At 65.3% G+C, this 26616-nt stretch overlaps 1 protein-coding gene across 1 annotated transcript; it reads left to right on the top strand.

The window, feature by feature from the left end:
- The first annotated feature begins 1855 nt into the window (after positions 1 to 1855).
- LOC119114801 (IQ motif and SEC7 domain-containing protein 1) lies at positions 1856 to 26589 on the top strand. Its single transcript, XM_037238831.1, has 8 exons — positions 1856 to 1884; positions 10534 to 10751; positions 16683 to 16797; positions 21284 to 21458; positions 24009 to 24148; positions 24590 to 24815; positions 25176 to 25368; positions 25688 to 26589. The coding sequence occupies exons 1-8, from the start codon at positions 1864 to 1866 to the stop codon at positions 25968 to 25970; spliced, it is 1371 nt and encodes a 456-aa protein (XP_037094726.1). The 5' UTR covers positions 1856 to 1863; the 3' UTR covers positions 25971 to 26589.
- The last annotated feature ends 27 nt before the right edge of the window (positions 26590 to 26616 follow it).

Below are 26616 nucleotides of genomic sequence, written 5' to 3'. Positions count from 1 at the left end.
GACAGCGTCACTATCGACCGCATCAGGGCTAAGCGAACGGTACATGTCGATTCTGTTTGGATGGGTCCCGTTTCCAATCCCTCTCAGATGTAAAAGCCCAGCGTCAAGGGCTTGCGTTATCGGGGAGGAAGTCCGCCCACTTACAGCTGGAGCTCGTGTAATCCTGGTTGGACTACGAGCGAATGGGAAGGCTGTCGCGTGCATGGCCGCCTTATTAGCGTGGTGTTGGTGCGAGGGGATGTCGAGCCCAGTGGGCGGGACGTCTGCCTATGCGGCCGATCACTGCGGCCGGCGGATGAGGCGGGGTCCCCTCCACCTGTCATCTACCTGTGATCTCATTCCGGTGACTCAGCCCCTGCGTCAAGTCGAGGATTCGCAGCATTTTTGAACTAGAATTGTGCGGTCATTTGATTCAGATTGGGATTCGGATTTGGAGTTGAATAGATTGAAATAGATTCGAATGTTGGCATCGAAATTTCAAACTTGTACAGTGTTGTACAAAAGAGTACGCCGACTCGGTCCAATGCATAACTGACACACGCGCGTTTCATTTTGTCTTTCTGAGGGATATTGTGAACCGAGAAAGATAACAGTGAATATATTTCATTGCGGATTGAAATGACAGGGTCCACCTTTCGTTATTCAGCTTTGACAACGTTCAGCTTTGAGGACTTTAATCCTGATTTTGGTATTTCTGTTTTTGAGTATTTGGTATGGTGTTAAAGTTTAAACCCTCATTTTTATGATTTGATTGGTAGCAATATTCGAATCTATTTAATTTGTTCGAATCCTGCGTATCCAAATCATCAGCTCTAGCCCCATCCTCCGCACCTGGTGTTGAGACTGTGCAGATTCTCTGCAGCATGACTATGTTGAGGCTGTATGTGTGATGTTCCGCCGCAGACTCTAGGCTTATGTTGCGCCGGCCTGTGGTGTTGGCGGAGTGAGTGTGTCAGCCGTCTGCGATGAGCTCCTGTTGAGAGCGTGGTGGCCGTGCGTGTGCTGGTGGTGAATGTAATGTAGTGAGAGTATGTGGTAGGGATCTGCAGTCAGCACGGTGGCCATCTGTGGTGAACCCCTGCAGTCAGCAAGGTGGCCATCTGTGGTGAATCCCTGTGGTCAGTGAGGTGGCTATTGAACCTCTGCAGTCAGTGAGGTGGCCATCTGTGGTGAACCCCTGTAGTCAGTGAGGTGGCCATCTGTGGTGAACCCCTGTAATCAGTGAGGGTGGCCATCTGTGGTGAACCCCTGTAGTCAGTGAGGTGGCCATCTGTGGTGAACCCCTGTAGTCAGTGAGGTGGCTATCTGTGGTGAACCCCTGTGGTCAGTGAGGTGGCTGTCTGTGGCGAGTCTCTGCAGTGAGCACTGCTGCAGGATATCTCCCACCGCTGCGGCGATTATCGCGGCTACCGACGGTGTGCCGGCCTCGCACCGGTCAGTAGTGGCGAGGCTGTCCGGGCCGCCTCTCCAGCCTCTGCGGCGTCACCTGACGTTGACGTGACGTGGACGTGACCTGACATGACCTGGCGCGCTCCGTCAGGTGGCCGAGCAGGCTGGGGCCGAGCCGGCGGGGGCCGCGGTCCTCCGCCGGAGCCGCCGCACCGCACCAGCTCGGTGGCGTGCGCGCCGCGGCGGCTACAGGTGGCCAGCTCGAGCAGCGAGAGCAGCCTGGCCTCGGCCGGCCCCGTCAGCACCTCGTCTCCGATGGGCGCCGTCGCTCTCAGGTGAGGCACCTCGTCGCCGATGGTGCGCCGTCGCTCTCAGGTGAGGCACCTCGTCGCCGATGGTGCGCCGGCGCTCTCAGGTGAGGCACCTCGTCGCCGATGGTGCGCCGTCGCTCTCAGGTGAGGCACCTCGTCGCCGATGGTGCGCCGTCGCTCTCAGGTGAGGCACCTCGTCGCCGATGGTGCGCCGGCGCTCCCAGGTAAGTGGCCGGCGCGGCCGCGGCGCCCCGCCCGACCCTGCCGGGGTCACGCGGCGGTCGCCGTCTGGCCGGTTCGGAGAGCGTTCGCGACACTGTACGCTCGTCGGTGATTGGTCGTCGCCGCAGACGCCGGACGTCCTGATTGGATGATCTCGTGGAGCTGGGCTCTGTCGTGGTAAAGATTGGCGCGGTCCCGAAGGCGCTTCGAAGCCAAATCAATCTTCTTTCTTTTGTTAGAGTTGCGTGTCAGTATATGCCTCGCGGAGAGGGTCGCGTCCTCCCTCGCTCTGGACAGTGGGGGGGGGGGGGGGGGGGGGGGGATTTCATCTGTGTTTATATCGCGAGTTTTCAGACTCGCGGTCGTGTGCCACCCGTGAGTGGAAAGAGATCGCGTTGTCTCGTTTCCAGCTGATGGCGAACACAACCCTCGCACATGCAACATTGCATGACGCAAATCACTGATGGTTTATGTGCTTTGCCAGTTTTTACGGATGTAATCACCACGGCAACACGTGGCGCCACTCTAATTTAATCTCAGGTTTCTCGCCGGAAACGTAACCGCCTAAATCCAGTTTGCAACGTCACGCTCAGTGTTAAAAGCTCTCATCTCATGCTCATGTCATTCAAGAAGGTCCAAGTCCATATAAGTGCACACACTACAATCGTTGGGTTTTTACACAGTGCGCTCATTGCTGTAACTTTTGAGTAGCCCGTTACCGTTCCCTTCAGCGTATGTTTGGGGCCCATGCCATTCATTTGAATACTAAGGCCTCGCGCTGGTGTAAATGTGAATGCTTTACACCTTGAATTGTCTGGCATGTGCCGGGCATAAATGATACCAGACAGCTTTAACGTCTCCTTCAAAACGGAGGAGGGGGGGGGGGGGGGGGAGGAGGAGAGACATCCTCGGGTCGGCCCGGCCTCTTCGCTTTGGTTGTCTCTTTATAACCGCGCGCGATATATGGGCAGTTCGGAGCAGTGAAGCCTCCTTGTGATGAGCACGCAGTCAGCCCAGCTCTCTCTCCCACCGAGCGAGTCCGACTTTTGCGTCGGTAATCCTTCCCATTCAGCTAATGGGTCGCGCGGACGCGTTCATTACGTATGCGGCGAAAACGGCCGGCGGCCGGCGGCCGGCGCGGTCAGACCCGGCGGCCCCGTCTCGTGCCTGGAAGCCGTCACTCGCGCCGGACGGTGAGCCGATCTCTCCAATCAGCGCTGAGGCCGCCCGGTCCGCTCCGGTGGGGCACGGCGGCCGGCGGACGGCAGACGGAGTGGGTGCCGAGGGCTGGAGACGGCTACCCCTCCGGGACGAGGAGGACACCGAGGGCTGGAGGCGGTCACCCCTCCAGGACGGGGAGGACGTCGAGGGCCGGAGACGGCCACCCCTCGGGACGAGGAGGACGCCGGGGGCTGGAGGCACCCACCCCTCCAGAACGGGGTGGACGCCGAGGGCTGGAGGCCGTCCGTCACCCCTCGGGGACCGGGAGAACGCCGAGGGCCGGGGGCGGTCACCCCTCCGGGGCGGGGTGGACACCGAGGGCTGGAGGCGGTCACCCCTCCCGGACGGGGTGGACGCCGGGAGCCGGATGTGGCCGCTCCGAGCGGTCTGGAGTGCCCAAAGCTGGCCCAGGGACGCCAGAGGCGAAAACCCGGACCGGAAAGGCCGTTGGGGGAAACGGCGTTCCGGAAAGAATGAAAAGTAACAGGCTATCGGCGGTGGGAAACATCGTGCTTACCTGTGCCGCAGGATTAGAGGGTTACAAAGATGGTGCTATTGCATGTAAAGCCACTGTGCTGGAACGAAAAATTGTATAATTAATAACAAGAAAACAATGGACACTAGCCTATTTTTGGGTGCCGCTGTCCATTCGATTCCAGAAATTCCGAGTGCCCACTGGGTCGCCACCGGGGTGCCCGGGACAGGGGAGAGGGTGATGGGGCGGCCGGGGCGGACTCGGGCCGGCGGCGCCATGAGCCGGCCGGCGGAGCGGCCCGCCGGCCGTGTCGCAATCCTGCACGGCCCTCGCAAACGGGTTGTGAAGAGACGCTCCCGGGGCGGTGACGACGGTCGGCCGGGCCGGCTCAGAAGTGCTGCCGTCACCAAGGCCGCGTCCGCCCCGGCCGGACGGGCGGCGACGCTGCCGCGATCGCGCAGCGGCGTGCGCCACGTTGGGGACGCTGGGCGCCGGTCGGCGTCGGCGTCAGCGTCGGCTTGTCGGAGGACGGGAGCCGCGTGAACGAACGCTAGCATCCCGAGACCGTGTCGAGCCTCGGGGAGGCGGGGGTGCCACTGTGCGTCCGCTCCTGGACCGTTGCGCAAGGCAGGCGGCATGGGCCGCGGGGCGGGAATGAGGGAGGCGCGGCTCCGGCCTGTGCCGAATCCCACAATGACGGGAAGCTACTGTGCCGTCTCGAGAGAGGCCGCACAATGAAGGGGAAAGTGGCGTCGCGGGATGGAAGCGAACGGCGCCGGATTGTGCGTGGGAAGACCTCGTCGACGCGCTGACCGGGCTAACCGGGCTAGCCACGGAACTGGCTAACCAGTTCGGTAACCGATCTGAATCAGTGACAGGCCTGATGGTCGTATCCCGGACCGGCGACTTTCTTCGAATGCAAATTGTCCAGTCGCGCCACCGTGACGTCACTGACGCGGACTTGAGGCCAATCGAAGACGTCAGAGATGATTCCGCGCAGGAGACCGGCGCACCAGCCTGTTCCGCGCGCGGACGCGCAGTTTGTTACTGACTGATCCGCCGGTGGGCTGTGTGCTGGACAATCTGTCCTCCGTCGCGCGAGGTGCTTCTCGGCGGCGGGGGAAGTGGGGGGGGGGGGGGGGGGGGGTACCGCCGCCGTCCGCAGTCCTCCGCCGGTCGTCGGCCGCCGCCGGTCACGAGCGGCGCGGCGCTGCGGTCGCCGGAGTGTCCGGTGCTCGGCTGCCTGGCAAAAACGGCCGGCGCCGCCGACAGCGGGCTGCAATCGCGCCGTTGCCGCACTCCAATCAGCCGCGCCGCCCGCCGCGGCCGTTTCCGGTGACCCGGTCCGACCCTGCGGCGACCCCGGCCGGCCGGCCGCACGCGCGCGCGGTGGGCGGCGCCGCCGGCGGCCGCGAGGTCGTCCGTCCGTCGCCGGCAGCGATTGGCCAGCGGCGGCGGCGCGGGCAGCGCCGGGTCATCACGCGTCGGCCGGGCGGCCGCGTCGCGTGCGCCGGCCAGCACCGCCGTCGCCGCGCGGGACGGCACAGGCCGCCGCCGGAGAGGGATGCTGCACGGACGGTGGCGCAACGCGCCGCTCTGGCGTCGGTGGTCACGCGCGGCGGCGCGGCGGCGGCGAGCGGGCGACGGCAGGCGCCGGCAGTCACCTCACCGGAGCCTCGCCCTCGCCCGGAGACGGGCCGGCGAGCAGCGTCGGCAACGATTCGGGAGCACGGCGCCGGTGCCCATTGATGTGGTCCGGCGCTCAGTCGCGCCCCGTCCGTCTCATGGCAGCGCCTCACCGGCGCGCTTAGCCGGATGGTGCCTATTGTCGTCGCATGGGTTGTCTCAGGCTTGGCGGCTTATGAAACATGTTTTCGTGTTGGCACTGCTTTCAGGCCACTGCAGCTTCCCGCTTACCACGTATTCGTTTGCGGTGTGGCTTTCCTGCTGAGAACGCCGCTCGCTTGCAGCAAATGCGCGGACGCTGCAGAAATCCCGAGATCTCATCCCTGCGTGCTGACGGGTCTGTGTACGCCGCACCGTCCGAGTCGAGGTGGGCGGGCGTGTTATGGAGAGGCGCCGGGGCGCGGTCCGAGCGCGCGTCTCCAGCCGGCGCGGCCACGCCCGCCCTCACCCGGATGTCCCGCCTCGAGCGGCCGGAGCGCCCGGCCCGGCCCGGCTCGCCTGCGCCGCCGCCGCCCTGCGCTGCCCGGCGCAAGGCCGCGCCGCCGCTGGACACCTGGGCCGGGGGGGAGGCCGCAGGTCCGGTACTGCGGTGGTGGGCCTGACTCATCGCACACGGACGGGCGTCCGCTCGGCGCGACGTGCGCCGAACAGATCGGAGCTGCTGCTCGCCCGGCGGCGGCGGCCGAGAGGGGCTGCGGGCGTGATCCGGCCGCGCGCGGGGGCCCCGCCAGCCCGGGGCACGGCGCGAGCGCCGGCTGAAGGTCCTGGCCTGGCGACCCCGACACATCCGTCACGTTGGAGGCCGGCGCCGGCGGGCGGCGGGCCTGCCGTGACCCCGGCCGGCCGCCGCCGTCCGTCCCCGACCGGCCGCCTCGGGCCGCAGCGGCGCAGCACGACGTCAGCTGATCGCCGCTGTCGACCGCGGTCGGCCGTGGTCGGCCCGCCACCGCAGGCGCGCTCCAGCCGGCCGCGCGGCCCGCGGCGCCGCGGCCAGGACCGGTGCTGGCCGCGCTCCCACGCTTGTTGCGGCGCGAGCCGAAAAGAAAGCGAGAAATTGATGCCTTCTATGTGAATCGCACTGTACGGTGTTGCATTTTGAGCCACTCTTCATGACTGGCGCCGCTACAAGTAGTTTAATTACAGTGATTCACGACGGCGTTGAAAACTAGTGAAAAGCGCTTTGTCACGTCGCTGTTTGGTATTCGGTTGTCTGGTATTTTGTGGTACCCCTGGCCGCCCACGGCGACCATTAGCTGAAAACCGTCGCAAAAATTGGCGGAACTCGCGCACAAAGACAATTATCTCCACGCCTGACCCAAGAGATAATGTTTAAACTTCATGAAAGGTGGGGTGTGGTCCCATCGCCCCTCCTCATAGTTCCCACGCCTGATGTCAGAGCTACTAGCGGGCGACGGGACCCTACCATCGGCTATCTGGCGGACGTTGGTGGGCCGTCGTTAAGTTCGGCGCTTCGATGGAGGTGCCAGCGGCGGGCGGCCAACCTTTTACGGCTCTCCCTTCCAAACGCGCTGAATCAGACACTCGGCCGGGCGGCGCGGCAGCATCCTTGGGAGCGCGAGGCGGAGGCGTGGACGCGCCAAAACGGCTCGGCACGTCTGCGGTCGCAAACAAGGACGAACGAATCAAAAACGGATCAACCGGGCCGGATCTGGTGATCTGTTTTGGGGTGGCGCGAAGGAGCCGCGATCCGAGGGCCCGGGCGCCTGTGGCGCGAGGCCGGCCTTGACACCGGCAGCGGCCCAACGGCGAGCCGCCGCGCCCGCAACGCCACGCCGATGCTGCCGGACCGGACCCGGTGGTGCGGCCGGACCTCCGCAGCGCGCCCGTCCACACCTGCGGTGCGCTGGCGACGGTCGCTGACGGCGCGTCTGACGCAGAGTCCGGCCGCCGTGGCCGCCAGAGGATGGGCCGTATCCCGCCGGCCGCCGCGGTCGTATTCCAGTCCCGGTGAGGGGTGACGGGCCTCCGCTGGGACGGCGCTCATTTGGGAGGCGCCGAATGCTCCAGCCGGCGGCCGCCCGTCGGTGTCCGCGCGCGGCCAGCGCCGTATAACAGCACGCCGCTCGGCGCCTGGAGACGTCCCGGGCACATGGCGGCGGCAGGTTATCGCTCAGGCGGCGGCGCGGAGAAATCCGTGATTTATCGCGCGATCCTCTGTTATGAGCAGTCGGAGCCGACTGTGGGTAGTGCCGTGTGAGTGTGAGCGGTTTCGCCGCCGGCCGAGGCGCCGCGGACCAAGTGCACGGTGGTGGCGTGCGTGCGCCGCCTTCCCAGGGCGTCCCCATCACTCCCACGGGTACAGGCGCCGCCGCCGCGCCGAGCGCCGCCGCCTAACTGGTCCGCCACTGGCCGCGCTAATTACCGGCGCCTTGTTGCAGCGCTCGTCGAGTCGCTCCAGCGGTGCGCGGAGAGCGCTGTCGCGGGCGCGGAGCGACACGGCCACCGGCGGCGCCGAGCGAGTCTGCCACCCGACGGAGCCGGCCCGCCCGGCCGCCGCCGGCCGCCCGGCCACAGCCAGCTGCAAGGTAAACGAGTCCGAACGCGCTGGGTGGGTGTGTCCGGGTGGTCGAGTCTCGCTGCCTTTGAAGCTGTCCGTCTTACGCCCCCTCTCCTCTGTCCTTGACCTTGTCCGTATCGGTTTCCCCCGCTCCTGTCCATTGTCCCTGCCAGCCCCTGTGCTTGTCCCTGTCCGTTTTCATGTTCCTATTCATATTTCCCTGTCCCGCTGCTTCTTCGCACCTCCCGTCCGCGCTCTCTCCATCCCCGCATCTCATTGTCTCTCCACATGGTATTTATATGTTCGTTATATAATGTGGCATTAGCCTGACATACCAGGAACCCATTCACGTGCTCAAGTATCCTTTCGACTTGTGGACAGCCGGTTTTTCCTGGCGTTTGCGTAAGGTCGCCCATCTCGGCGACCTCCGTTCGTGCCATGCCACCGTTGGCTGTCTGTCACTCTGTCCCGGAGGCTCTACTAATCGCCGGATTCTGGCCCATCATGGGTGAGTGTGGACGGCGCCGGCGGTGACCCCTGATCCGGCCCGCGCGCCGCCCGGCCAGGGCCACGGCCCACCCACAGCCGGCCCGCGCAGCCCGGCGTCGCCGGCCACCGCGGGCTTCACGCGGCGGCCGGGACTGCGGCGCCGACGGTCCGGGGACGAGGGGTCCGTGGGGGCTGGAGGCGCAGCGGCGGCGGCGGGCTGGCGCTGGCTGCCGGTGCCGGCCGGCCGCCGTTCCGCGGTCGGGGCCGATACGGCGACGGCGTGTTATGCGCGCGGCATACCGAATGAGACGGTTTCTCAATCGTCAAAAATGGCATAGTCCGCTCTGGAGAACGTCCTTTCGAAAGTAGCCGGGCGAGAGTGAGGCGATTGAGCGAGTGGCGCTGCTAATGCCATCGGACGCGGCCGCCGGGGCCGATCGTTTGCCGAAGCTGCGTTTGCTCGTTACCGCCGCTTCTCGGCGCCGGCCGGCTGCCGGCTCGCCGCGTGTCGCCTTTTCCGGATTGGCTCTGCTTTCGGCGCGGCGGCGCACCCGGCCGCCGCGCGGCGATGATGCGACGTTATGCTAATGTCCGCGGTCGTCAACGACCGGTGGCGCGAGCGAGCGCGCGCGTTTCCAGGTGGGCGCGGCGTGCGTCATTGCCGCCCCCTGCGGTGGAGCCTCCAACGGCTGGACGTGTACGGGGCGCGGCCGGGATGCCGTCGCACCGCGCCGCCCGCCGCCCACGTGTCTGTCGGTCGGCGCGGTTTCGTGGCCTGTGCACTGATAGCGATCCGGTGACCCTCGCCGCCGACTCCTCCGCCGCCGGTGCAGACGGAGGGCGCCTTTCTGCGGCGGTGCGGAACGCCGACGCGGCGCCGGCGGCTGGCTTCCACCCTCGCCCCGTATCGTGACGCGGTGAGATCGGCCGCGCGCCACGCACACGCGCGCCGCGCCGTGTTTTCCGGCGGGTGAGTGGCGCGCGAGCGAGCGGCACGGCGCGGCGGGCTAAATCTGACGCGGCCGCCCCGCCGGGCCGCACCGTGCTGGGCCGGGCCGCGCCGGGCCGCCGGCACCAGCTGGCCCCGGCCCGGGCGCGTTGCCAGGCCGACTGCAGCGGCCACGTCCCGCGGCGTCTTGTTGACGGGCCGCGTATCGCCGGCCTATCGCGTCACTGAGCGACGTTTACGGCACGCGCGGCAGGGGACGACGGCCGGGTCGCGGTTGCCGGCGGCCGATCGGCCCCGATGCGGCGGTGCGGCGCGGTCACCAGGCCCGCCGCACCGTTACCGCGCCGGAGCGCCAGCCCCTGCTGAATTAAGTGCGGGCGGGCGGCCTGGTCCCCGGCGACGGTCCTGCCGGGCTCCTGTGACGCCACGGCGGCGGTGGGCGCGAGCGCGGCCGTCGGGCGTGACGCGGCGATTTGCCGTTCCCGGCGCCGCCGCCCGCCGTCGCACGCACTGCCCGCCGCTCCATGCGCTCGGTGCGGACAACGCCGGTCTAATTGACGTGTGTTTAGCCCGGCGCCGGCCGGGCGGGCGGAGGCGCCGGCCAACCACCGGGCCAATGAGGGCGGCGGCTGCGGCGCACGCACGCCGGCCGGGCGACCGAGCCGGGCCCGCTGTCGTCTTCCGTGCGCCCGGAGGCTGCGGGCGGAGAGGCGCCGGCCGGCCGGGCGGGGCTGGGACGGCGGCTCACGCATCGCGGCGGCGGCGGCGGCGACAACCGAACAGGCCGCGTGGGATGGGGACCGGTCAGCCCGCGGCAGTTTTAAGAGGATTGCAACCGGCGTAGACCACGGAAGGAATGCACGTGTCTCACATACTCGTGGCCATGGGCGTCATGCGTAGACCCGTCTTTTTACCTGGTGGGGTTGCCTTTGAACGGAGTCTGGTAAGGGATTATCGGAGAGAATAATGTCTGGCATGTAACCATGGACTTTGGACTGAGTCACGTGCAAGGAATTTTCAAATTCCAGGTAGCCAACCAACCATCCAACCTTTCGACTGATGCCTATTCGCGCTTATATGACGTCAACCACGTCATCGTGTTAATCTCGCACGTCATGTGGCATTAGGCGCATTCCCTGTAAATCAGTTTCTCGGCCTGGGTCCGCCTTGTTGGCGTGCTCTGCCTGCCCTGCCCTGCCCTGCCCTGCCCTGCCCTGCCTGCCCTGCCTGCCTGCCCTGCCCTGCCTGACCAGACCTGACCGGCCATCCACAGGTGCCGGAGATCGTGCGCAAGCGCCAGTACCGTGTCGGCCTGAACCTGTTCAACACGAAGCCGGAGCGCGGCATCGACTACCTGATCGGGCGCGGCTTCCTGGACGAGGCGCCGCACAGCGTGGCCCGCTTTCTCATCACCCGCAAGGGGTTGAGCAAGCAGATGATCGGCGAGTACCTGGGCGACCTGCAGTCGCCGTTCAGCGCCGCCGTCCTCGAGTGAGTACCGCCGGCGGCAGCGTCCGGGCGGGGCGGACTCCGATACGCGAGGAGGCCAGAGGGCGCCCGGAGAGCGACACCCGGGGTCACCGGCAGGCGAAGCGAAAACTCGGAAAAAGGCAAAAGCAAAGCGCCTGGAGGGTGTGAAGCGACAGACCAGGGTGGAGAAGGGTCTGTTTTGCCCGTCTGCGGTATCTTGTAGTTCAGTTGAAATCGCTGTTCCACCTCAGCAGGTCGGACGTGCCGCCCGTGACGCGTCCCTAGCACGCCACACGAATGGAGTGCTGTGTGGGCTGATGGCCCCGTGCCAGCGCCCTCCCGTGGACGAGATCGCTCCCAGCGCGGGAGAGGGCTCGGGTGACCTGGTCGTTGACACGTAACGGCCGGATGCTGACGGCTGGCCGCTGGACGGGGGTGTGATCACCCTGGTGACGCCCCCCGCGGTCGGCCGGCTGACCCAGTGACACGGGGAGCGGGGCGGGGATGGCGGGCGGCCGCGATCGGGCCGCAGTGTCCCCGCCGACTGATCTGATGATCGCCCCGCGATCTCGCCATCTGGCGCGGTTCGTCCGGGTCATCACGCCGGTCCGGGCGGGCGCGGCGCCACAGCGGACTCATTCGCGTCCGCTCGGCGTGTACGGCGGCCGGAGGACGCCCCGGCGCTGGCGCCGCCGCCGGCGCCGGGGCGGCGGCAGTCCGGCCGCCAGCTCGGGTCACCGTCCGGCGGCGGCCGCGACGTCGCCGGCTGGGACGGCGCGGGGCCGGCCGGCGCCGATGGCCCGATGTGGGCCGCGCCGCCCCGGACGGCCCGGGGAGAGCACCGCTGACGCGCGGAGGCCATCCGCTCGCCGCCGAGTCCGGCTGGCCGGCGGCCGGGCTTGCCATGAGCGCAGTCATGCTTCGGGGACTGAGCGAGGGGGCGGCAGAGCGGACTCTGCAGGGATTCTGCAAGTCATGGTTTTGGCAGGTGACGTGATGTAAAAAATGAGAGCAAGGACAGAAGTCCTTTCTGACAAAGTTAGATGGGAGAGGGGGGGGGGGGGGGGGATCTCCCTCCTACTCCTTACCGGTTATATCCGTGTACGCTGTCAGGGGAAATCATCCTTTCACCGGCTAGATAAGCTATCGGTGGCCAGGTGAGGCGAACCCCCTGCCTCCAAACGAGGTTATCGGTTCTCTGCCCAACTGTGTGTTCCAAGCGTGTCGATTTTGGCCGGTCGTCCAGCGCCGTGCTCTCTCGCCACTTGACCGTCCCGCGCTGCACGCCGGTCCTTGCGGTGCAGCATTCCACCGGCGCCGGCGGCGGGGTCCGCAGTCGGCGTGCACCTCCCCGCCCGCGGGGGCCGCCGGAGACCCTGAGAGCCCCACCCGCGCCCCGTCCTCCGGCCGCGCCCCGACCGTCCGGTGATCAGCTGCCGGAGGTGTGGAAGGAGCGGAGGGCGTGGGAAGGCTGGACCGGTTGTGCAATCGGCGGCCAGCTGCGTGGCGATCGGTTTTGCGGGGCGCTGTGTGTGAGCGGAGGGGCCGGTGCGCGGTGTGCGTTGCGGGCGATATCCGCGTTCGTGCCGGTGTCGGGGTAATACGCGCGTCGGGTCGTTTGGTCGTGCGCGGCTCGCGTGATGGATCTGCATGCGGGCCTCTCCACTGCGGAGTAATCGGGCCTGTTATCGTGTGACGCGGAGCGCCGTGCAAACCCGGAGCCGACCCTCGGCGCCGCCGCGTGTTCGGGCCGACCTCTGTCGCGGCGAGGGGCGGCCGCCCGAGGGCGCCGCAGGACTGCACCCGTCCGTCGAGCGCGGGACTGTCCCGACGCTCCCCAGAAGCGGCAGCGGTGGCGCTCGAGCCGGCCACTGTCCGCGGCTCCGAGCCGGGATCGGCGCCGGCGCTGGAGCGGCGGGCCGGCGCCGCTGACGCGGCGGGGGACGGCCGGCCGGGCCCAGCCCCGGCTCAGGGCCCGCCGGCCCAGCCCCGGCCGCCGGGAAGCCGGCTGAAGAACGGCTGATCACGGACCGGGCTGGACCGCACCTCGCGCGCCCGGCGCTCGGCAACGGCAGCCGGCCCGGGGGCGGTGACGGGGCCGCTGCAGGCGACGGGCTCAGCCAGCTGGCGGTGCTGCCGGCAGGGGTGTATCTATTTCGGATGTGACTTGGACGTGTACATGACCTCATACGGAGTGTGGTGGGTCGGGCAGCACCAGCAAAATTTCTTCTCTTTTTGCCGTCGTTTTGCATGTTTTTGTTGTTGTTTTTTGTTTCTGGTTGGCCATACGCGTTGCGTGAAGCTAACGCCGTTCGGCTTCCATGCGCTCCGTCGCTTCCATCAGGCTCAGGCCTTTCCGTTTTGGGGCTTTTGCATGATCGGGCACAGATCATCGTGACAGGGCGCAAAACTCGGGCAGGCGTTTTTATCGGCGTTGCATGTGCGCCTCTCGCGACCGGGGGAGTGGTCTGACCTTGCCTTATGTGGAGTTTCATGTGTTCGCTACTTTCCGCCCGCGAACGTTTTTCTCCATTTCTCGTCGCGGCGAGCGCCCTTGTTTCCGCACATGACCGCAATGCGGCGCCACCTGCGGGTGGCGCTGACCCCTCGGGCGCCGGGAGCGCGCTCCGGTGACCCCCCGCGTGGCATTGGCGGGAATATTCCGTTTGATGCGGAGACGTTTGTCTGATTCCTGAATGGATGATCTGCATACTGGCCGATCAGCATAGTTGGGGGTGCAGGCGCGGGCGGGGAACTCGCCGAGCAGCGGGGACCCGGGCGGCGCAGGTATCCCGGCCGAGGGACGCGGCAGTTTCAGCGGAGAGGCGCGCGTGTTCCGGTGGAGGGGCGCGCGAGTTCCGGTGGGGGGCCCCGCTGGTGTCTCACCTGGGCCGGGTCGCACAGAGCCGATGGTCACCAGAGCAGCGGGGCGCGACAGGTGGGCTTGGTCCGCTTTAGCTGTCCAAGTTATCGCCGTCATAGTCTCCTGGCCGGGATATTTGAGATCTAATCCGGCGCTTGCTACAGGAAGTGTGGGATTAAGTGCTGGTCAAGGGTCAAGCGGCCAGAAAAGGAGGCGAGCTTGCTAGCGCGGCAAGGCCTGGACAGTGTTCTGTCGTATCATTCTCCGCCTGGAACGGCGTCGTTCCATACCGGTAGCCGCCAGCCACGGTGACCCCGAGAAAAACGTCCGCCTCGCCTTTGGCCCCCGTTTTTGGTCGCCATTGTTACCCCGCGGCGCAGCGTTGTCAATTGGAGTGAATCGACGGTGGCTGGCGCCGGCTGGCGCGGCAACTGAACCCTGACTCACGCTTTCAGAGGCCTCTGAAAAACATCTCCGTTTCGTTACGCCGCGGCAATCAGCCCTTCGCGTCCAGAATGCGCCGTGCTGCTAGCCTTGAATTAAGTCGTGTTTGGCTCGGAACGAAGCTGTGCCCTTTGTCGGCGAAGGGCGGCCGACGTGCCATTGAAGCGGCCGCCGCGGGCCCCGGTCAGGGGTCAGCGCCGCCGGCCGGCCTGAACACGGCTCATGCGTTACCCCGGTGACGGCCGGATGAAAAATTGAGCCGTCCGCGCGCCCCGTTGACCCGATCCATTCGGCGATTTGGTAACGCCGGCCTCGTTATGTTTGCATAACATTCATCACAATATTCATAAGTGTCCGCGCTGGCCGCGCCGGCCGTGTGGCCGGCTGACCCTCGGGTCAGCGGGGTCACCGGGGACGGCGCCCGGGACGCTCCGGCCACGGCCGCGAGACGGCGGGTAACGCACCGTCGGCCGCGAGACCCGTCACTGGACGCCGGGACTCCGCAGGCTCTCCGATGAATGGACTCAAACTCCGGCTCGCTGGCGCGTGGAGTTTATTCCGAGTGTGACCTTAAGCGGCGCTGTACAGCTTTGAGTTGAGTCGGGTTCCGATGTTAGAAGGGGCTCAGCCCAATTCCTGAGCGGATTTTGGCTTAGTCGGTACTTGGAACAAGGATGCAAATGACGTAACCCGCTCTGACGAAAACCGTTGTAGGTATGCGCAAAGGTTTACGTTGGTAGTAGCGTAGGTAGATATAACGTGATCAATTTCCAACACATTCAAGTCAGAACAAGAAAAACAGGAAATGGTTCAATTGTTTTGGTGCGCGCATAAGCTGATGCCATAAAAACATCTGCCTCTTCGAGCTGATTTACAGAAGATCCCGCCAATGGTTTTGACTCAGTTCTGACTCTGATCTCTTCATGTCGATAAAGCAGTCGATAGCACATCACTTCCATCAAGAGTTGGCTGATTCCGGAGCTTATGCTGACTCCACCTGAAGTCGAGCGTAACTCCGTCGGAAGCCGAGCGTAACTTCACCTTGAATCGGGTGTAAACTCCACCTTGAGTCGGGTGTAATCCCACCTTGACTCGGGTGTAACTCCACCGGGAGTCAGATGTAACTCCGCCGGGAGTCGGGTGTAACTCCACCGGGAGTCGGGTGTACCTCCACCTTGAGTCGGGTGTAACTCCGCCGGGAGTCGGGTGTAACTCCACCGGGAGTCGGGTGTAACTCCACCGGGAGTCGGGTGTAACTCCCACCGGGAGTCAGGGTGTACCTCCACCTTGAGTCGGGTGTAACTCCGCCGGGAGTCGGGTGTAACTCCGCCGGGAGTCGAGCGTAACTCCGCCGGGAGTCGGGTGTAACTCCACCGGGAGTCGGGCGTAACACCACCTTGAGTCGGGTGTAACTCCACCTTGGGTCTGGTGCAACTCCACCTTGAGTCGAGCGTAACTTCGCTGGTCGCCGCTGGTTCGGATATCCGGGGCAGACCGCGGCGCTTCCGCAGCCTGCGTCGGCGGACGTGGCCTGGGATCTGGGCTGCGTCACGGCTAATGGTCGGCCGCTACCTGCCCATTTAACGCCAACCTGGGGACGTCTGGCTGCAAGGAATGTCCGTAAAATGTCCATAGCCGGCGCTCGCTGCCGCCGGAAGGGAAAGGCCTTACTTCCGCGTGTGCGGACGTCAGGATTGAGTGGACGCGCGCGTATGCCGAACGCGCCACGTGGAGGAAAGTTTGGAGGCGTTGGATGTAGCTGTGGTGTATTTCCGGGAGTGGAGAACGTCCTGGGCTCAGACGCTGGCGCGGGATCGGTCGAGAGCCGCCTCGATATTTCCGTCTTCCCCGCCGGCGGAGCCAGACCTGGCGAGGGCCGGGCAGGAAGACGCCCGCTCCCCAGGCCCGGACAGTGTCCACCCAGGCGGTGGCCTCCGGACCTGGCCCGTCCGGACCCGCTCCTGAACAGTGACCGGGTGGCCTCCTATGCAGACCGCTCGTCCGGAGCTGCTGCTCAGCAGTGACCGGGTGGTCGCCTCGGCGCCACATGCTCGCCGGCTGTTATGTTTGGCGTCGCTGGCCGGCAGGGAACGGGGTCGCGTCTGGCGGCCGCTGCTGCCGGCCCGGCCATGACGGGCGGACCGCGCTCGAGGGCTGACGCTCGGCTGTTTGGACGGCGCACTCCGCCTCAACCGATAGACAGACGTGTTTTGATCGGAACTCGGTGGCCCACCGCGTGAGCTCCGCCCTCTCGGTGACCCCCCCCCCCCCCCCGTTCTCCTTCCTCGAAAGGCCTTCGGGCGTCGGGCTGTGCGGTGCCCAGTGAAGCTGGGCACCGTTTGGACGGTACGGCCGCGCAGCCGAGGCCCGTCCAACCGCCGCGTGGGCCGCTGCCCACTGGTGGGGACGGGCCTGCTCGGGCGTCACTGGCCTGGCCTGACGTGGCCTGTTCGGACGCCGCTGACCTCACCCGGCCTGACCCGGTCTGACCTGACCTGCCCCGACCCGGCCTGACCTGACCTGACCTGACCTGGCCTGGCCCGGTTTGTACCGCCCTCGTGACCGCGTCCGCCGTGCCCAGCTCCCGGCCGGCGCGGTGCGACCGGTCGGCTCCGGTCCGTGACGCCGCTTTGCTCCGGTTGCAGGGCGTTCGCGCAGGAGCTGGACTTCTACAACATGCAGCTGGACGCGGCGCTGAGGAAGTTCCAGGCCTACTTCCGGCTGCCGGGGGAGGCGCAGAAGATCGAGCGGCTGATGGAGGTGAGAGCGGGCGCCGGGACGGCCGGCTGCTGGTCTGGTGCTGGCCGGCCGCTGGGCTGTGATGGATCGGCGACCAAACAAACCAGCCGAGCGTTGTGTAGTGCTTCGGGACTGACGCTACGCCCGCCCAGGCGCGTCCGCAGGTCACGGAGAAGCGGCTACGCTAACTCATTCTTCCTGTCTGAGGCGGCGGCGGGAAGCTCGTGTCTTCACAAGCGGTGCGCCCGGTCATACCTCAAAGAGAGGGCGGCTTACCGGCCGGAGCGGTATGGATTGCCCTGCCGCGAGGAGATGGCCGGCGGCGGCACATTGCATGCCGCTGGGGTCGCTCAGCACGGGGCTGCGTTTCCTCACCGGCAGCCGATTGTAAAAGTACAACCGGCCGCAAACACCGCAGCCAGGAAAACGAACGACTTCAAGGCTACCGATTGGCCCAGATCCGTGGGAAACACGAAATGGAATGGTTATTTGGCGCGAAGCCTGTACGGAGCAGCTGCCTTGTGATGAAAACGCCGCCGTTAGAAAGCGAGCCGGCGACCAAAGCCAGTCTGCGCCTGACCACGCGGGGGCAATGTGGAAGGGCCGATATTGCCCCCGCGTGGCGGCGTTATGGGCGTGCGAGGATTGCGATTACGTGCAATCAGTGTCGGGGGCGGGGTCGCGGCGATAGCGGGGATCGATGCAACGGCAGCTGACGGTCCCCGGCGCTGTCGCCACACCGCCGGCTGCCTCCCCCCCCCCCCCCCCTGCCGCCGGAGTCGCGGCCTGTCCGGGCAGGCATGCACGGGCCGGAGCGGCGCCGCCGCGAGCGAATCTTTTCCGGCTGAGAGTGGGCGCCGGCGCCGCGCGTGATTCATTGTGGGACGCCGCTGCACGGCACGGCTGGGTCGGCACGGCACGCTAGTGACGGCGCCCAGGGAAACCCATGGCGCCGGCGAGGGTGGCGGCGCATCAGCTGGGGAGGGCTCCCTGTGCGCCGGGGACGCTTACGTCAGAGTCCCACGGTTCTCACCCGCCGCTGGCCTCACCCGCCGCTGGCGGGCGAGACGGTAGAAATCGCGCCGAACGGCTTGTCGCCGAGCAGACAGGCGGGCGGTGGAAAGTTGTTCCGCTTGCCAGTGCCCACTGGGTTTACGGAGTGACGTTCGGGCAGCTAAGGGTGAACTTCGCACCACAGTCCTGTCGTGACTGTCCCGACTTCAAGGACTGCACATACAGATTACTCTGTCGTGACTGTCCCGACTTCAAGGGACTGCACATACAGATTACTCTGTCGTGACTGTCCCGACTTCAAGGGACTGCACATACAGATTACTCTGTCGTGACTGTCCCGACTTCAAGGGACTGCACATACAGATTACTCTGTCGTGACTGTCCCGACTTCAAGGGACTGCACATACAGATTACTCTGTCGTGACTGTCCCGACTTCAAGGGACTGCACATACAGATTACTCTGTCGTGACTGTCCCGACTTCAAGGGACTGCACATACAGATTACTCTGTCGTGACTGTCCCCGCTTCGACGGTTTGCATACACATGCGATACAACGCTGATTTACGTGATCCAATGCAATGGAGAAATCAGAACCAAGCGCACAAGCGATCGCCCCTGATGTGCTGTGAACGGCGCCTCCCACTCGAGGGTCCGTTCTCGGAGCTGGACATTCTCCTTGGCCGGGGGACGCCAGCCGGGCGTTATGAGCCGGCCATGTAGCGGGAATGTCTCCCGGCCCAAGGTCGCCCTGCCAGCGTCAGCTGCCGGCCGTGGCCTGCGCCATAACCCGTCCCGTGGTCCCGGGTCCGGTCCGTGTTCCTCGGGTCCCGTCCGTGGTCCCCGCGTCCAGTCCGTGGTCCCCGGGTCCCGTCCGAGGTCCCTGGGTTCCGTCTGCAGTCCTTGGGTCTCGTCCATACTCCCGGGTCCCGTCCGAGGTCCCCGGTTGGTTCCCGTCCGTGGTCCCTGGTTCCCGTCCGCAGTCCTCAGGCCTCGTCCGCGGTCCCCGGGTCCAGTCCGTGGTCCCCGGGTCCCGTCCGAGATCCCTGGGTCCCGTCTGCAGTCCTTGGGTCTCGTCCATACTCCCCGGGTCCCGTCCGAGGTCCCCGGTTGGTTCCAGTCCGTGGTCCCTGGTTCCCATCCGCAGTCCTCAGGCCTCGTCCGCGGTCCCCGGGTCCAATCCGTGGTCCCCGGGTCCTGTCCTCAGGTCTCGTCCGCGGTCGTCGGCCTCCAGTCCGTGGTCCCCGGGTCCTGTCCTCAGGCCTCGTCCGCGGTCGTCGGCTCCAGTCCGTGGTCCCCGGGTCCTGTCCTCAGGCCTCGTCCGCGGTCGTCGGCTCCAGTCCGTGGTCCCCGGGTCCTGTCCTCAGGCCTCGTCCGCGGTCGTCGGCTCCAGTCCGTGGTCCCCGGGTCCTGTCCTCAGGCCTCGTTCGCGGTCGGGTGCAGTCCGTGGCTCTGGTCCTGTCTGAGATCTCCGCGGCCGGTTTGCCGTCGGCGGGTCCGGTCTGTGGTGGGCTCCTGGTCCTGCCCGGGCTGGCTGGCACCCGTGCCGCCCATGTGTCGTCACAAAAAGAGCCGCCGGACCAGTTTTGTTCTCTCTGTTAATTGCTGCACGTGCGGCATTCGCGGCTGGGTTGTCAACCGCACAGTGTCTGACTGTGGCTCGGTTGGCTGGAACGTATTCGGGTGAAAAAGAAGCGCCAAGAAAGTCGGAGCCAGTGGCCCTTAGCGTCGGCGGCCACAACTGCGCAGGAGGATTACGCAAATTTCCGGGGCGTGCGTTCGAAGTGCGTCTGGCCACGTTCGGCGCAGTCGTGCCGGAAAACATCCAGCGCCACCTGTCGTTCCATCTTTCCTTATTGTGGAGTCTGGCTGTGACCCGTCAGTGCTGCCCTGACCTTGTTGGCCGAGGTAAATTAGCCAACCGCACGGAGGCCGTCCCCGCATCGACGCGCCGCCCGTGGGCGCCCGGGTCCGCGCTTGCGACACATGTCGACCACCTGCCCCGGCGGCTGGAGAGCGCGATCACGGACGCTGATGAACGACCGGCCGCCTGGGCCGCGGCCACTCGCCGGGCATTGGCGGCGGCGACCGATGGCGGTCTGACACGCTCGTGCCGGCGCTGGGCGGCCGGGTGACCCCGGACTGGGGTCTGAGAGTGGGGCCGCCCGCCGAACGGCCATGTCTGCAGAGCGTAAGACGCGGTGCCGGTGTTGAGGCTGGTAGGTGGTGGCTTTGAGGGGTAGGTCCCGGGCCTGGGCTAGCTCACGTCGGCGAGTGTAGCACCGAGGTCAGCCGGCGGGATGCTGCCCCGGCTCGTCGGCTGCTTCGCCTGGCTGGGTCCCAGTGTCGGCACGTCGCCTGAGCGGCAGCGCCCATGCTGGGGTGAGCATCTCGCTGGAGCCAGCCCCGCTGTCGCATCTGCTCTCCAGATCCACCGCGGCCGGGCCGGTTCCGGTGCCGAGCTCCGGAACTGGGTCAGGCATCGTCGTCGCAGCCGAGCGCCGGCGGAGACGCTGTCGGTCCGAGCTGGCCAGGCCCGGTCCCAGTGCACCGGTCGGCGGGTCAAGGACGGGCCATCTCACGCGGTGCCCGTCGGGGCCGCGAATCGCTGTGAAGCGTTTGTTCGCGTGCAGAGCGGCCCGCTCCGCCATGAGCAAGGAGTGTTCCCCCGTTATGCGGCGGGCCGACCACGCTCGCTCACGTCAGGCTGTCCTTGGTTGAGTCTGGGTCCGGGACGTCTCAGCCTGCCCCGAACCCGCTCATCCCGCCTGCCGGTTACGGCAGAGTAATAACAACGCTGTACACACGGCGCTGAACCGTGTCCCCGGTGGAGTGACGGGCCCGGCGCGCGTGCTCCCGGTAGCCGGGCCTCCGGCGGCCGGAGGTCCGGCTGAGTGAGCGGCGCCGATCGGCGCTCTCCGAGCATGTACGGCAGTCCGTGCAGGCTGATCGTATGCACGCGGCGCGCTGGCCGTCCCACCCGGACGCCGTTGCCCAACGCCGGCCGGTTTCTCCGCCCGAAACATTTTCCCGTCCATGCGCACCTGGCAACAGCCTTCGCTGATCGCGATGCTCGGCTTGGGCGCTCTGTTGCGGGCGCCCAAGCGCTGACGGCCAAAGGTGCTTTAAATCCTCATGTGCCGGGGCGCTTTGTAGAGCAGCTTGTTGTAGTGACCGAGGCCACTTCGTGCGACCGAAAGCTCCGGGGCTTTTTCTGAGACGGGCTGGAACCCGGGACCGACCTGTCTTACGTGACGCGACGGCGTGTGATGTAATGTGACGCCGAGTGTGGACGGGTCCTGGCCCCGCCCTGGCGCGAGGCCGTGCTCGGTGACCTGCGCTCGTGACGTGTGTGGGCGGAGCTGGAACCGTGTCTCGACACGAGGCTGTGGCCCCGCCCCGCGGCTCGTGACGGCCCCGGGTGCGGTCCAGACCCTATCAGTAGAGGCCGTGACGCCGACCCGTGACGCGTGACGCCCGCCCGCCCTCGCCAGGTGTTCGGACAGCGCTACTGCCAGTGCAACCACGAGTTCGTGGCCAGCCTGAAGACGCCCGACACGGTGTTCGTGCTGGCGTTCGCCATCATCATGCTCAACACGGACCTCTTCACGCCCAACATCAAGCCCGAGCGCAAGATGAAGCTGGAGGACTTCATCAAAAATCTCCGAGGTCAGTGGCAGACAGGGTGGGGCTCGTGGGCGCCGGTGTTTGTGGCGTGATGACGGTTTTTGCCGGTCCATTTAACGGTACCGGGGAAGTGATGACCCATTAGGTAATCCTCTCCTCATCTCTCCTGTGCACGCATCGTCTTCGACGTTTGGACCGCATCGGCTCGTGCTTGCCAGTGACCACTTTTCGGTGGCATGCTCGAGAGCGGGTCTCTATTCGTCTCCGCTGTGTCGGCGGCGCTCCGCCCCGCCCTCTGTCCTGTCCACGCCGCCGCACTCTGCTGCCGGATGAAAGGATCACCTCCTCCACCCGCCCCGCAATCCGTCCCGTTACAATGCCGCGCTCCGTCGCCGCACGAAAGGACCGCCCCCCCCCCCTCCCCCTCCCCCACCCTCGAGTGGGTCTCACGCATTCAAACCGCGATTATCTGTTCGGAAACGGCGGCCGGAAGGTCCATCAGGTGTCAGTGCAGGGTGGCCGGGGAGGCGCGCGGGGCCGTCTGCGCTCCGGCGCAGCGCCTGACGACCTCGATGACACGCGACTGGGCCTTGCGTCAGGCGGGACCCGGCGGCCGGCGCGGCCACGCGCGCCGCGATGTAATGGATCGATCGAGCATGGAGAACAAATGTCGGCAAATTGGCGCCAATTTGTGATCTATGTGTAAGACGCGGGACGATCGAGGTCGTGATCTCGTCCCCAGGGGTTAAAGCGAGTGAGATGAATGGGGAGGGCCGCCCGGCCGGCCGATGGGCGTCGTGGGAGGGACGGCCCGGCTGGCGGGATCGGCCGTCGGGCTCAACCCGTTCCGATCCATCAGGTGACACCCCTAATAATCTGCCGGCATGCTCGTCGGTGATCGATGGCCCGGACTTGATTCCGCTATGCGGAGGTAATCACAGGCGGGCATCGCACGTGGCGAAATCACCGTTCGTGTCGTTTCTTGACATGCAGCAATCACGCTTCTTTTTCCACTGCCACTGACTTTTCTTCTACCACGTGCCTGGAAGTGGCTCGTGATGCTGGAGGGCGCCTGGTACCACTTCGCAATGAAGGCACGCCTTCTTTTGGCGCTTTCGTATGATGTCCTTCATTATGGTTGCGTGTTGTAATCGGCTGCTGACTAAAAACGGAGCTTGTTCGGTTTCAAATTAGCGTTTGTCATGTCAGTCACGTGATCTGCATTAGTAATAGACACGTAAGACGGACAAGGTCGGGCGCTCTATAGATGGCTGGTATGCGGGACGGGTATTCTGGCCACGGAAAGGTTGTTTGTGGCGGCTCGTTTATTTCAAGGCATGTGGTCCGTGACCGTTTTGGCCTTCTGTATTTTGTGTGTGCCGCATTCAGAAGTAGCGCAGTGCTGTGCGGCGAAATTTCAACGTCTTGCTCGTTGTAGGCATTTCACGTTCAACACTGGTATGTAGGGAAATCGATTTTAAAGTCCAGCTGATTCTTTTTTCCCGCATAATTGGATGCGTTGCGAAAGCCGCTGAGTCGGCTCATGAAGGCTTACGCGATATATTTTTTAATCCATCGAACTGTCTCAGTTTTGTTGTTGAGCCCCATCGTGTTTAACATTCTGTACAGTTAAACTGACGCTGTCATGCAGCATTTTAAGTCGTAGGTTTCTTCTGCTCAGACCGTAACGTGTGTGTAAATCGGGATAAGATTGGGGAAAAACGGTTAATTGTACATCAGCTGTCCAGTAGACAGGTTTCGACATCGGTTTTCCTGGCGCCTTGCAGAACTACAGTATTATCGCCCAGGTTTCCACCCGATAAAAGTTCACTCCTGTTATCTTGAGCTGAGCGTAGCGCGTGTGTGACCTTAACGAGCTAATGGACGACGAAAAACGACTGATCATGGCGGCGATTTTCCGCCCGGCCGGTGACAGTGGGACGGGCGACCTTCCGCACCGCTGCGTCCAGTCACCAATCGCTGGATCGCAGGAGCGCGCGGACCGGGCGGGGAGGGCGCGCCGCCGCCGGATAAAGTGCGCGCGCCGTGCTGGCCAGCGAGGAAGTGGCATGGGCGCCCGGGGTTGCTGCAGTCAAGGGCGAAAGCGGCGCGTGCGTTCGAAAGCAGGAGACGCACCCTGTATGACGGAGGCGCGCGGCCGTTATCGACTGAAGAGTCTTATTGCGCTGGGATTGGTTTGGGATTGAAAGGCCTGGGATTGGGCTCCCGGCCGCCGCTTAGGTCAGGGGTGACATGAGCCGGCGTAACAGGCTCCCCACCTCATGCCCAGCGGCATAGTGCTGCAAAATTAGATGCTGGACTGATAGAAGTAAAAATAACAAAACTGGTCTGTGTTCGCTCCAGGTTCAATTTTCTACAGGCCAACTTCTGTGTAGGCTTAACCAACTTCGCTTTCGAAGCTGGAAGGGCCAATTAAGGGGTGAAGTTGGTGATAGTGCATCGCGTGCTCTATCTGTCCCCAAGCGTGTCGTTAGTTTGTGGTCAACTGCTTAGTTGATGAAAGGGGTTGGAGCGGCTCCAACGGAACACCAGCCACACCGCTGCTCACACCGCCCTCTCTGTCCGCCTCAGGCATCGACGACGGTGCCGACGTCGACCCGCAGCTGCTGGCCGGCGTGTACGAGCGCGTGCGCGCGCAGGAGTTCCGCGCCGGCGCCGACCACGTGACGCCCGTTCTCAAGGTGCAGCAGACCACCATAGGCAAGAAGCCGGTGAGTGAGGCGGCGTGGCGGCCCCGCAGCACGCCCGGCGGCCGGCGGAACCCGCGCCGCCGGCAGCACCGGCTTGGCTTCGGGGCCACGGTCGGGTGTTGATGTCGTGGGCGGTGTTTGTTTGCTGGTGCTGGCTGTAGCTCGATCCTGCGGCTGTCGGTGGCCGTCAGCCCGCCTATTCATTGAGTATGTTTGCCCAAATAGCTTACCAGGTCAGTCGTTCAAAAGTTTATTAGTCACGGAATGCGTTTTGACGGGAAAGGTTACTCTACTGTGTGCACTTGTGGAAAGTTCTTAGTAAAGGACAGTGACGTTTTGTGTCGTGGGGTGTTAACTGGTCGTGTTGGTGATCACTGGCTTAGTTGTCTGCCAATGTTGTCAATTTTTTCACGGGTGCGCGCCGCTCATAGACGGTGCTGACACCTGTGGGCGGGTTTTCAGCCTCTTGCTTTGCCACACCGCCGCCTGGTGTGCTACTGTCGCCTGTACGAGGTGCCGGACGTCTCCAAGAGGGAGCGGCCCGGCGTGCACCAGCGCGAGGTGTTCCTCTTCAACGACCTGATGCTCGTCACCAAGATCTTCAGCAAGAAGAAGAACGCCATGACGTACTCGTGTCGGCAGAACCTGCCGCTGGCGGGGCTCTCTGTGTCAGCCTTCGACCTGCCTTGTGAGTGTCGGCGTGCGCGCGGACCCGGGCGGCGGGCGCGACCGCGTCCGGCGTCAGGGGCCCGGCGGCGCGAAGCTCGGGGGTGTGGCAGGGGGAGCGCAGGGGCCGGCGAGCCACGCTGATGGAGGGCCCCAAACCAGCCGTCAGTGACCTGTGGCCTTACAGTGGCCTGATGCCAGTGACTGGCCTGAGCAGGCAGCGCCCGGGTCGCTTGGCATGGCATCTCCTTAGAGCGAGCCGCCGGCCGGCTGCGTGTCCCAGTCCCCTCCGCTACCTCCATGTCCAGGCCTCGTCGCTGGAGCGTCGGCCTCCGCTGACCTTGTCAACCTCCGCTGACCTGATCGTCGACCTCCACCGCAGATTACCCGTACGGCATCCGGCTCTCGCAGCGCGTCGACGGCAAGGTGCTGCTCACGTTCAACGCGCGCAACGAGCACGACCGCACCAAGTTCTGCGAGGACCTGCGAGAGAGCATCCTCGAGATGGACGAGATGGAGGCGCTGCGCATCGACGCTGGCCTCGGCCGCCAGAAGACCAACGGCGTCCGCAACAGGTCAGACACGGGCGCGACCGGCGCCGGACCGGGCTGTCTCGTAGCGGTCTTCATCTAGCGATCGGACTAGTTCTAGTTTGTTGTGATTCAGTCATCTATTCCACAGCTGTTTTTTAACAGTGTGTGTACGTGGGTCAGTTGGATTTGCCCATTCGGAGCTGTTGTGGGAGGGTTGCTGTGGTGTCGGTCGGAGCCGGCCGCGGGGCTGGTCGCGCTGGTGGCTGTCGCGAACTCCCGTTCGCCGCGCTCCGGTCGGTGCGAGGCCACCGCCTGGGTTTCGGGCGCCGGGCCGGCCTGACCAGACGCGCGCCTGTTGCAGCCGGTCGGCGGAGAACCGCGACTCCGGCGTGGCCGACGTGGAGGAGGTGTCGGACGGCTCGTCCAAGTCGTCGTCCGGCCTGAAGCGGTCGGCGCTCTCCAACTCGCTGCTGGACATGACGGAGGCCGGCGGCCGGCCGCAGCGGCGCGGCAGCGTCGGCTCGCTCGACTCGGGCATGTCGGTCAGCTTCCAGTCCAACAGCACGGCCTCGGCGCAGACGGGCAGCCCGCCGACGGCGCCGGCCGGCCAGCACCGTCAGCGGCGCGCGCAGCGGCGCCACTGACGGCCGCCGCCGCCGCCGCCGCGGGCCGCGCCGGACCCGCCCGCCCGGCGGCGCTGGTAGTCCCCGTCCGGCAGGCAGCCGAGCGCAGCTGCGAAGTCATCGTGCCCGCATATCGCCCCCGCCGCGGTCGCGACGCGGGTTCATCGGCGTGGACGCACCCGCCGCATCTCCATCGACGCCCGCCCATTGTAGTATCCTGACTCCCCGCACCCAGTTAGCACATGTAGACCGCGCGCCGCATCCGGTCGGCTCATCTGTTTTCGTCTGACCACGGGGTCACCCAGGGCGAGGGCTGGTCGCGCCTCTGCGTCGGCCGAGACCCGACCACGCGGACTCGCCGCCCTGCCTGATGACCTGACCAAGGGCCGGGCGGGCCCGCCGTTGTGTTGCGTGAGCGTCGTTTGTATGCAGTCAACTAACCATTATCTAGTCGGAGCGCGTGCCTGATCGTGCGCTAGTCTTCTGAAAGGGAGAAATAACTATGTAAATATTGGCGAGCCGGAGGCGGCGCGGCTTTGCATGGCTGCAGACCGTTTGATATGTATTCAGTATATGTGATGTCGTGTGGTGACGAGGCGTGCGCCTTATTTTGAGACCAATATATGTGGATTGTATGGCTTCCGTTCTGTTCTGCGCGGGCGCGATA

The sequence above is a fragment of the Pollicipes pollicipes genome, unplaced genomic scaffold (genome assembly GCF_011947565.3).
Source record: "Pollicipes pollicipes isolate AB1234 unplaced genomic scaffold, Ppol_2.1 Scaffold_3087;HRSCAF=3621_pilon_pilon_pilon, whole genome shotgun sequence".
NCBI lineage: Eukaryota > Metazoa > Arthropoda > Thecostraca > Pollicipedomorpha > Pollicipedidae > Pollicipes > Pollicipes pollicipes.
This window is presented reverse-complemented; position numbering and strand designations above follow the sequence as displayed.